Here is an 11,326-nt window from a genome sequence, read left to right on the forward strand (position 1 = left end):
ATTCATTACACATGCTCAAATCAATAATAAGGTTATTTTTCTTTGCGTGCTTCATAAGGTAGAAAAGAAATGTCATTTCCTTTTCTTTGTCAGGCTCGGAAATATGTAATGGATTCGATGGGGACGAGGTATGCAGAGGGGGTGATTCTTGACCTGGAGGAGACCTGGAAGGAATCAGATCCACGAACTCCTCTCATTTGCTTCCTGTCAATGGGTTCAGACCCAACTGATTCAATTATCGCGCTGGGAAAGAGACTGAAGGTTGAAACACGCTATGTCTCCATGGGGCAGGGACAAGAGGTCCATGCCCGAAAGCTTCTGCAGCAGACCATGGCTAATGTGAGTCAAGGGTGTGAGGTTAATCCTCCTTTGGCATCATTTTATGGAGCAGCAAACCAGAAACAACATTTTTTCTATAGAGCGTATGCTTCTTTATTTTTCCCTGTTTTATACATGATGTCATCACTTGATAGTTGAAATAAAACACATTATTGATGATGTGTTACTGTTGTTTTTTTTGGATCAGGGCGGCTGGTCCTTACTCCAGAATTGTCACCTGGGTCTGGACTTCATGGATGAGCTAATGAATATAGTGACAGAGACAGAATGTGTGCACAGCAGCTTCCGACTCTGGATAACCACAGAGGTGCACCGACATTTCCCAATCACACTTCTGCAGATGTCAATCAAGTTCACCAATGAGCCCCCACAGGGCCTGAAGGCAGGGCTCAAGAGAACTTACGGAGGTAAGTCGGCTTTGGCTCAGCTTAAATTGAATACAGTAATAGTGGATATTATATTGCTGTATCCTTACTGTCATTTTATGAAAAAAGAGAAAAAAGTGCTCAATCTATAGTAGCAATGAGGATAGTACTGAATCAGTGCTACGCTCCACAGTGACAGCTTCCTTAGATAATCGTATAGCTGCAGAATTATACACATTGTCATCCGTCTGAATTTGTTAAGAGTCGATTCTGCATGGAGACCTACAGTATATTATTCACACGCACACACTCCCTCACACACGCGCCGAGAGCTAAAGCTTTCTTTCAAATCACACGATCAATAACCAAGACATGCATGGCATTAGTTAAAGGCAGCTCATTAGAATCTGAATAAATAACTGTTGTTGTTAAGCTTGTGTGCTGAGGTTTGCACTTTCCTGTCTGCTGGCAGAGAGCATATATAGTATGTGTAAATCAGCTACCCTGCCTAGTTCATATGTGACTCATCGGGAGGGTGTTTTATAGTCACAGAATGTCTCCACTGCTTTAATTTTGATTGATATCTCTAGTTAAAAATTGCATTTTTATTATAAGAAATGGCACACTGCAAAGATTTTACAATGTATTTTCCAAACATTTATGTAGATTTCTGAGACAAATGTCTATGCCTTGGGGTGTATTATAATTTCACCTGCTGAAAGATGCTAATACCTTTATGGATGTACTGCTGACAGGTATAAACCAGGACCTTCTGGAAGTCAGCAACATGATGCAGTGGAAGCCTATGCTGTATGGGGTGGCTTTTCTCCACAGCACGGTGCAGGAGAGGAGAAAGTACGGGCCTTTGGGATGGAACATTCCATATGAGTTCAATCAGGCTGACTTTAATGCCACCATCCAGTTTGTGCAGAACCATCTCTATGACATGGACATTAAAAAGGTAGAAATGCTCATACCGCTAATACCAGTCATCTCAAGCCAAAGCTAAAGCACTTGGAAATTAAATTAAAATTAAAATTAAATTCAACTTGGAAATTGAATGAATAGACACGGTAAGCAAACAACTTAGTGCGTGCATACATTACAAGCATTTCATACTTTTTCAGGGAGTTTCATGGACCACAGTGCGATACATGATTGGTGAGATTCAGTACGGCGGCCGAGTAACGGATGATTACGATAAGAGGCTCCTCAACACCTTTGCTAAGGTGTGGTTCAGTGAGGAAATGTTTGGATCGGACTTCAACTTCTACAAGGGCTACAACATCCCAAAATGCACTAGCATTGACCACTATGTGACATACATTCAGGTGAGCGCCGTGCTTATAAATCTGTGTTTTTTTTAAGCTGCACGCAACACATCTGTCTCCCACCCATTGTGCAACAATCTGGAGCCTAGCTGCAAAACAACGTCCCTTTCACTGGCTTCTAACAGCACCTTTGTCACAGGCGTTTGAGCCAAGTCACATCTGCTTTCTATATAACTACCTGCAGTATGCAGTATACAGTTGGGCAGCGCCGCCATGATTCAATGTGTCTGCATTTACAGACAGCTCTGAAAGAGTGTCTGTAGGACGTTTTATTTTGCAGGATGCTGAGCTTTAAAGCAGACAACACACGCTAACTTATCGGCCCAGATAAAGAAAATCAACTCGTGTGCTGTCCGCAGCAAATAGACACAATCATCTGTACTTTTCAGACGGCAGTGGCTTTGTGTTTACCCACAGATAAACACAGTTATTTATTATTGCTTCTTGTTTTCAGTCCAGATAAAGTGTCTAGATATTGAGGAGAGAGGGCAGAGAGGAATTCAACAAAGGTTCTATTTATATTCTCGTCTCTGTGGTGGCAAGAATTCACATCACCAGTTAGTGCAGAAAGGAGTGGTGTTTTAATGCCTATCCGAAGTAATTACGGCACATATGTGTCACAGCCAACCCTTTCCACAGGGTTGGCAGCCCAGTAGTGGGACCCGAGCCTCTTGTGGGTTTGTTAGCAATGAAGTGCCGCGTCTTTACACCAGCAGACACGTCCTAGAGTTGTCTCACGGTGACATAAACCGCTGTTGTAAAACTGTCGGTTTCAGAATGAGGAGAAAAGGCCATCAGATAAAAATTTAATTCCACAGCTTTGGAAAGGGTTTGACTCTGTGCCAACAAAGTGTTCATGATGCACTGCGCTGGAAATCCATTTTATAAAACTAGGGAAAGTCAACATTCCCTCTACTCCAATAACTGCAGATTCACTGTTTTATTTCGATGCCAGGGTCTGCCAGCTTACGACACTCCAGAGGTGTTCGGTCTCCACCCAAATGCGGACATCACCTACCAGAGTAAGCTGGCTAAGGATGTGCTGGACACCATCCTCAGCATCCAGCCCAAAGACAGCTCGTCGGGTGGCGGAGAAACCAGGGAGGCTCTGGTGTACAGGCTGGCTAATGACATGCTGGAGAAGCTGCCTGAGGATTACGCTCCATACGAGGTAACCCTAAAATCACTGACGCTCCTGTGACTGAAGCCATTGGAAGAGATCCAACTGCAATCTGATTGCTGTCAAATAATAACGAGGGAAGTTGGGTTCTGGTTTGTTCACACATCCAAATAACCAGACCCAACTCACATTTGGCTCACTGGTGTGAACAGAGGTGAGGTGTGATGTTCCTTCAGCGGTCAGGTGATGGAGCAGAAAGTGTGTGTGCGTATGAGAGAGTAGACTAAATTAGACTGGCGCCTGAATGCAGTTCAATCCAGCACCTGACGTGTTTTTGCTTTTCCCTCCTTTGTCACTGAAAGTGAAGTGAGGATGATGTTTTAGGTTCCAAGGTAGTTTTCTCTGTCAACTGGACTGGGTTTCTTCTCTTGAAGACGTTTCGCCTTATATCCAGAAGGCTTCTTCAGTTCTGAAATCGCTGGGGAGAGAGCTTGAAAATATATAGCCCCTGTGGACCATTAGCATGCTGATGATCTGGGTGGTCACCTGAGAGTCGTTAGCAGGGTCGTTCGTCGGGTCGACACCTCTCCTTCCAACAACAAAAAACAAACATTCACACCATTCCAGGAGACCCAGTGACTCACCACCATGTGATCCAGCAGACAAAGGGGAGACAACTCAACAGAAACTTAGGTGAACGACCCAACGAACGACCCTGCTAACGACTCTCAGGTGACAACCCAGATCATTAGCATGCTAATGGTCCACAGGGGCTATATATTTTCAAGCTCTCTCCCCAGCGATTTCAGAACTGAAGAAGCCTTCTGGATAGAAGGCGAAACGTCTTCAAGAGAAGAAACCCAGTCCAGTTGACAGAGAAAACTACCTTGGATACAATGACCTGGATGACTGAGAATTTACACAGAGATGTTTTAGGTTGCAAGGTGCAACCCTCAACTCTGCCCCTGACACTTGCCACTTTTAATCTGTCTTTCTGCCTACATGTGCAAAACCCCAAATTCTTTAAATTAAAAGTTCTTCAACTAAGAAAACATTCATATATTCAGGTGAAAGAGCGCCTCCTGAAGATGGGCTCTTTGCAGCCCATGAACATCTTCCTGCGGCAGGAGATCGATCGAATGCAGAGGGTTATCGCTCTGGTCAGAACCACATTGACAGATCTCAAACTAGCCATCGACGGAACCATCGTGATGAGCGAGAATCTACGGGACGCGCTGGACTGCATGTACGATGCCCGAATCCCCGCACGCTGGAAGAAGGTTGGTTGAGAGTGTTGACCAAGACTAAACCAGATGAGTTTATTTGTCTCTGGTAGTTGGTAGTTTAAGTTTTTTTTTCACGAACAGAGAAGTTAGACCTTGAAAAGATCATTGCATTTACAATATATAGCTTTTACAAAAATCCAACAGATGCTCTTTGCAGAGTGTAGCTCGACCAAGCCGATTTAATCTTTCACCATAGAAACTGGAATATTTATAGAGAGAACCAGGAAAATCTGTTTGGACCATTGTTCTGTACTACAGAGTTGGGATTTTTCTTTCCCTCCTTGCTGGAGACCTCCCCTGCGCTCTACTGTTTTGTCTAAGTTGCATTGTTGTCGATGCTTTTGTAGGGGTCGTGGGTCTCCAGCACCTTGGGCTTCTGGTTCACAGAACTACTTGATCGAGACCGGCAGTTCCGGGCTTGGATCTTTGAAGGGCGTCCCAACTGCTTCTGGATGACAGGCTTTTTCAACCCACAGGGCTTCCTGACAGCCATGAGACAGGTACACTGCTCTCCTGAGCCACTGCTGGGGAGCAGAACACAGGGCAGAGAGCCACAGCCACACCAGCAAAAACACACACAGTCCTTTTGTGATGAATTGCAATTTATATTAATGTGGGGGTTGAACTGAAGGCTTAACCTCACTTAACCCACGTCTAAAGCTGGGTCTCTTCTTTACGGTCTCATTGTATTTATTAAAATAATTTATAATACATTATAAAATAAATTCCAGCAATTAAGGAAATAGAAATTGGAAATTAAATGTAGGTACTACATTATTACCTATTTGAGTTATTTTGTTATTTAAAGTAATGAAACTTTTACAGAGATGATGTGATGTGTAATATGGTGATCAAAGCTTATATTTTCTCAGTATGACATTTGTGGCATCACATCATGTGTCCACCACTGTCATTTGTCATCAGTATTTGAATGAGGAGGCGTTGTGCTCTCATTTTATTTATTTACTGAGCCCTCTGCTCATGTTTTTTTGAGGTATGGTGGGTTTATTTTCTTTGTTTCCCCACTATCAGTGTAGCTTGTTTGTCCTTCAGTGCTTTTTTATTGGACCTCTGTCACAACAATAGATTTTTCTCAGGGAGAGATGTGAAATATAATCAGTGCTGTCACACTGCCTGGGTTACTACCGGGATTTGTCCCTGCACTTGTAGGAGATCACACGGGCCCACAAGGGCTGGGCTCTGGACCGCATGGTTCTGTTCAATGAGGTGACAAAGTGGATGAAGGATGACATCACCCAGCCCCCTGCAGAGGGAGTTTACGTGTACGGCCTCTACCTCGAAGGAGCCGGCTGGGACCGCCGCGGCTGCAAGCTCATCGAATCCAAGCCCAAAGTCCTCTTTGAGATGATGCCTGTGGTCAGGATGTATGCCGTGAACAATGGTGAGATTTCCCATCCTTTGATTGGATGGAGGAAGGGTGGCGGGGGTTGGGGGTGGGGGGATGCAACTGGAGTCCTGACTGTATTTTATCATCTTGTTTGGCCTCAGAAATTGAACATTACAAGTCAAGATGCAGAAGTGCCGCTTATCAGCAGTGTGTTGAACAGTGTTTATTCTAGAAGTTCTTATAATATTCAAGCAGGTTGGCAGAACGAGGAGCCCCAATGGAGGCTTACGAGACAGGCTGCTAGAGAAATGAATTAATCACCCACATCATACACACAGCGTGGTTTGTTTACAGCTTATCTTATCCCAGTTTTCCTGACAAGAGAAATGTCTACTGGGTTTGAGAGCATCACTTTAAAAGCTTGGGAGGAAGGAAGTCATTCAAGGATGCAATTGTGTATCTGTGTTGCGTGTCATGGGACCGTCTGGAAATGGTGTTGCAGTTAAGTGGAAATGAGAATTGCATCAAAAGTGAAATATAAGTCTTGACGGCATCGACAATCTTCATCTTAACCCCGTAAACATGATTGCAAACGCCACAGGAAACCCATGTGATCGCGAGCGTTTTCAGAACCGTCGACCTTATCTCATCGTATCCTCGCTGTGAGGCTATTTGTGTGTTTTTTTCCCCCCCTCTAACGCTGATGGCGGCACTTGAATAACACTCCCATAAGCACTTCTTAATATTGTTCACACCAGGGTAACAAATAAACCTTCATGTAATCCAGGAAACAGCGCAGCGCCGCAGCCCCAGACTGACTCAGAAAACAGATGTTTTGGAAAACTCAAGTGGATTCTTAGCTCAGGACATGGATTAATTATACCTACAAAAATGTTTAATTACAGTGGAGATTAAGAGAGTGTTGTTTGCAGCTGTGGCTCTTTTTTTAATGTACCAATTAATTCACTCTTTGGTGGGTTTTGTGCGGCAGGTGCAAAGGATCCTCGCTTGTACTCTTGCCCGATATACAAGAAGCCAGTTCGGACCGATCTAAACTACATCGCACCTGTAGATCTGAAGACATCAGTTTATCCAGAACACTGGATCCTGCGGGGTGTGGCTCTCCTCTGTGATGTCAAATAAATATGCCTGCTCGGTGTTTTGCTATTATTAACCTGGAAAACGTGCCAAAGAATCTTTTGAAACACATTCTGGAAAATCATATAAAGCCTGGAAAGCCACTTGGATGGAATATTAGCGTAATTCTACCAGGGAATTTAAATCTAGTCTGGCAGTTTAAACAGGTGAAAATCAGTACAGACTTGCAGATGTAAAGAACAGCAACGTTGGAGTTGAAATACATAGAAACTTTAATGAAGTTTTTACAAAAAACAATAACATCAAAAACACTTTTTGGTAGCATTTTCTTTTGTTACAAAACCACTGCACCGGACATACTCTAGAGCTACCCTGTACACGGATCAGACTTGGGTATCTCAAATCTCCTCCACTAAGATCATCTGTCAACTGTTAACCAGCAGTTTGACTCAAATCCGACTTTGAAGAACCAGAACCGGGAATTCTGTTTTCGGCAGGTAGTGATGAATCCGTTATTTGTAGTTATTTCTAGCTAGACAGACACGATGATAAAAGTGAAAAGATAGTGGAGGAAACTGAGATCCTGCATGAATATCACAATATATTCATATATTCATCTCCTTCTATGGACATATATACACACATGTGTCTCTTTAGCTTTCGCTGCTTTATTTTTGTTATGTACCCTGTGTTATTGTACTTAAAGGAACGTTTCCATTAAGTGCATCATTTTTCTTAGGTGGCTGTATGCATTGTTGTTACATCTTCATTGAAATGACAGTTTTGTATCAACTTTGTTCTGTTTGAACGTTGTGCCATAGTTTTGCAAAAAAAAAAAAAGATGGTTGTATTAACCTGTATCAATCAACTGTTTTGTTTTCAATCAGGTTTTCGCAGAGTACATAAATGAGACCTTTCCCCTTTTTTCCTGAATGAACTCTTCCCAACATTCAAAATTGCAAAATATCTCTGGGTTTATTGCCTACTCGCTGTACATGCTACACTTAAACGTACCTAAATGATGATGGAAACTACAGCCGCAGAGTTGGTGACGGAATGAAAAAAATCGGTCCACCACCGCATTTTCTGCAGCAAGAGAGACATTCGAATCTGAAAACCAAGTGTCCGTCGCTGTGCCGGTCGTGCTGATCCAGGACGTTACGGCATTACATTCCCTTGAGACAGAGAGCGGGTCATCTCTGTGTGCACAAAGTAGGTCTTGAGCTCGCCTTTTCCCTTGACATTGATGATGCCTCTGCAAGAGCACATGTAGCCCAGAGTCTGAAGGATGCGGCTGGTCTCCTCTGTCACCTAGCAGGAGAACCACATGAAGACAGCCTCAGTAAATTACTGCTGACAGGAATAGTGAAATATGAACTTCCTGAAGCTAACCAACATGCAGATGTCTGCGTGGTATTTCAGCTCGCTGGGTCACCAGGCGATAATCTTGATAAATGTTGCAAGGAAACTGACGCTGCGCTTACTGTATAGCCAACCGTAAATGAGACATCAGTAAAACACACAGAGGGCGACAAATATCTCCGTGCCAGTCTGGAATAACAGCAACTCTTTAAATATTAACAGGCAATCTCGGGATGCAATAGAAAGCAGATTGTTCTGTCAGACGTATGCAGGCAGTGAAGTGTGAGAAGGCCCTCTGAAGACTGCGCGATTCCCACGGATCTCCAGACGGGTGGAAAAACCATTACATTTTATCATCCACTCAGTCGGGGGTGCAAACATAAAATTGGAAGATACTGAATTGAAGGCATGTGCTGCCTCGACCCGCGGGATTCCGAGTGACGGAGGCGCCTTGACTTTTCAACCTTGCCCAGGAGGCAGTACAGACGAGCTGATGCAAATAATCTTTGAACGGCGCCACGTTGAAAGGAAGGTGTCCAAAAGCAGTGTTTACGCATTAAACATTCGACGCATCGGTGCATCTAAATTCACACCGATGTAATTTGACCCGCCAGGTCGGATTACCTGTATTTTTCCCAGGACTCCGGTGCTTTCCATCCGACTGGCTACATTCACCGTGTTCCCCCAGATATCATATTGTGGTTTTTGGGCTCCGATGACTCCGGCGATCACTGGACCATGATTAATACCTGAAAATGGGCAACAAAATGTCAGCAAATATACCAAATCACAGGGTGTGTTTTATTTAAAATTCAAACTGCTTCTCAAAGCAGAGTAAATGCTACATGTGTGAAACATTTCAAGGTCTGTAAGTGACTCAGAGGTCTAAAAATGTGCTCTGGCATGATGGAAGCGCGAGCGCACTTGTTTGTGTTTGTCGTGGTTGATCAAAGACCTTTTTAAAACAATGCTGATCAATTATTGATCAAAGCCAGAACGCGGGTCCAACAGCCTCGGGCGACTGCTGCTCCCTGAATAAACAAAGGCCTCGGTGAGAGGGAGGAGTGGAGTGGAAACTAACTGCAGCCGAACACTTAATCCCTAACAGCTCCGGAGTCCTCTGAAGCGTCTCATCTCTCCACGATGACACCAGGTCTCTTATTACTTTGGGAGTCATTTTCTACATAGCTGCAATGCCGGCTCTACACAATTGTGCAGCCATACTGACGGGTCTGCCACGAGTTTTGTCCACTCACAGCGGGTGAGGACTTGTATTGGTCTGATATAGCGTTTGAGAGCAGCCTGATAGCAGCAGGGATGTGCAACCGCACAAATGCACACTGCTGAGTTAATGGAGCATCTCATGCTGCGATCTTCACAGACAGGTGGAAAGTATTGAACGCTGGCCACACGCAGCGGCCTGCTTTTTTTCTTCAGCCCCCCCACCCCACCACCCTCTGTCTCTCTCTCTCTCTCTCTGCAGTATGCTGCCATGATTCTTAGAACTGTGTGGAAGGGTGGAATTGGTAACTACCATCTTTTAAAAACCCTGAATATCCAACATTTAGCTGAAAAAACAATGATTGGGGGAAAGCATGGAGATTTCTTCGCCTGTTAGCTCAGTGAACAACTCACCCACTCGGAGCCTGAAATCGTTGAAGGAGTGCTTGTTGATAACATCCAGCTTCCCCACTAAAGCAAAAGCGAACTCCACCATGGTCCCAATGTGCATGTACTGCCTGTCATGCTCCTGGAAAACAGCAGGAAACAAGACATTAAGGGGCTTCCCAGACCACAGCCTTGCTGAGGCTATACAGCTGATGTAACTCTAAAAAAAACTCTCAAAAAATCTAGATGACATTTTCGATTGTAAAGTGGGCGCAGTTGGCTCACCTGTGATGCGTACTCAGGTCCGGGTGATGCATTAAGCCCAGTGGCAGCCATATAAGTGCTGCCAATTGTCTTAATCTTTTCCACGCCACTGAATTTCGGCTTGGACAGCAACTGCACACAAACACAACCACCCAGCTCAGGAGTCAAGACAAAGCTCTTCATCCAGTTATCCAGACAGCTCTAAGTGAGAAGGTTTTTTCTTTTTTTACCTCATCAAAGTCAGCAATGATTTCATTGAGGAGCCTGAGGCACTCCAATCCTTCTTTGTTGACGTCAGATTCGGTGTAGAACTCTTTAAAATCTGGGATGGAGGCAAACATGACGCACACCAGGTCGTAGGACTGGTGATACAGATCCTGCCAGACAAGGCAAAGAGAAATAATGCAGATGTGGAGGGGGAAAAACATGCAGATACAGAGTGGTGTAAGTTGAGCATGACTCAGCATTCTCTGCTTATATTAGCACTACAAAAACGTTGTCAGCATAAATAAAAAGCATCGACAGGACTGCACAGACTTAAGCAAGCACACGTGGAGAGCCGAAATAAAATTGGCAGACATTTCAACCCCTACCCTTATTAAACCCCCTCTAAAGTGCATAAAACCAATCCTTTACCACTGGATCGCAGTCAAGTGTGGGAATAAAGTCAACTGCTGACTCACCAGTCTGCTTACTTTTGCAGCAGGAGCAACCTTCCCACATTAGTTCCAAGAGCGAGTTTTCTATTCATTACACAGGTCAGACGGTGTGAAGAACGTGCTCTCGCTAGTAAGTCATTTTTTTCAGGTTTTGTCTAATATTTACTCTAAAAGTCCCATCTGCAAGATGCGTTTTATGAACTTTTATTAATGACTGCAAATTGGTTTTCATTAATGTTTAAATTCAACAGTTTGTCCAAATATAAACACTGACAGAATGTATACACGGGATCAAAACAAACCAATAAAATAATCAGTATCAAATCAGGACTATTTTTCTGGTTTGTGGGTCAGTAATTGCGAAGTGTATCCCCAGTTTATCATGCCAGGGTGGACCGCTGCACATAAAACCCACATCCATCAAACCCAACCCACAGGAGTCTTACAGTGATGTCGAGGTTGCAGAGGGACAATCACGAGCTCCTACCTCGTTTTTCCAGTTGCGCGCCAGGAAATGCTCCGCCACGTGTGCAGGCAGGACGTTCT

General features: G+C 44.0%; 2 protein-coding genes across 2 annotated transcripts in view; one reads left to right on the plus strand and one right to left on the minus strand.

The window, feature by feature from the left end:
• dnah5 (dynein, axonemal, heavy chain 5) overlaps positions 1-6,992 on the plus strand; it is a 45,839-nt gene extending 38,847 nt beyond the window's left edge. Inside the window, exons 80-88 of the mRNA XM_029839048.1 lie at positions 94-339; positions 527-746; positions 1,460-1,665; positions 1,832-2,035; positions 2,991-3,206; positions 4,223-4,435; positions 4,789-4,941; positions 5,612-5,843; positions 6,781-6,992. Coding sequence (XP_029694908.1) covers positions 94-339; positions 527-746; positions 1,460-1,665; positions 1,832-2,035; positions 2,991-3,206; positions 4,223-4,435; positions 4,789-4,941; positions 5,612-5,843; positions 6,781-6,932 — 1,842 coding nt within the window. The 3' untranslated portion in view covers positions 6,933-6,992. The remainder of the gene's footprint in view (positions 1-93; positions 340-526; positions 747-1,459; positions 1,666-1,831; positions 2,036-2,990; positions 3,207-4,222; positions 4,436-4,788; positions 4,942-5,611; positions 5,844-6,780) is intronic.
• Positions 6,993-7,390: 398 nt separating this feature from the next.
• Positions 7,391-11,326, minus strand: part of adcy2a (adenylate cyclase 2a) — a 35,060-nt gene continuing 31,124 nt past the window's right edge. Inside the window, exons 20-25 of the mRNA XM_011605464.2 lie at positions 11,268-11,326; positions 10,352-10,498; positions 10,143-10,253; positions 9,885-9,999; positions 8,874-8,998; positions 7,391-8,198 (exon numbers count right to left, since the gene is read on the minus strand). The exon at positions 11,268-11,326 is cut by the window's right edge and continues 100 nt beyond it. Coding sequence (XP_011603766.1) covers positions 8,046-8,198; positions 8,874-8,998; positions 9,885-9,999; positions 10,143-10,253; positions 10,352-10,498; positions 11,268-11,326 — 710 coding nt within the window. The 3' untranslated portion in view covers positions 7,391-8,045. The remainder of the gene's footprint in view (positions 8,199-8,873; positions 8,999-9,884; positions 10,000-10,142; positions 10,254-10,351; positions 10,499-11,267) is intronic.

Source organism: Takifugu rubripes, chromosome 7 (genome assembly GCF_901000725.2).
Source record: "Takifugu rubripes chromosome 7, fTakRub1.2, whole genome shotgun sequence".
Taxonomy (NCBI): domain Eukaryota; kingdom Metazoa; phylum Chordata; class Actinopteri; order Tetraodontiformes; family Tetraodontidae; genus Takifugu; species Takifugu rubripes.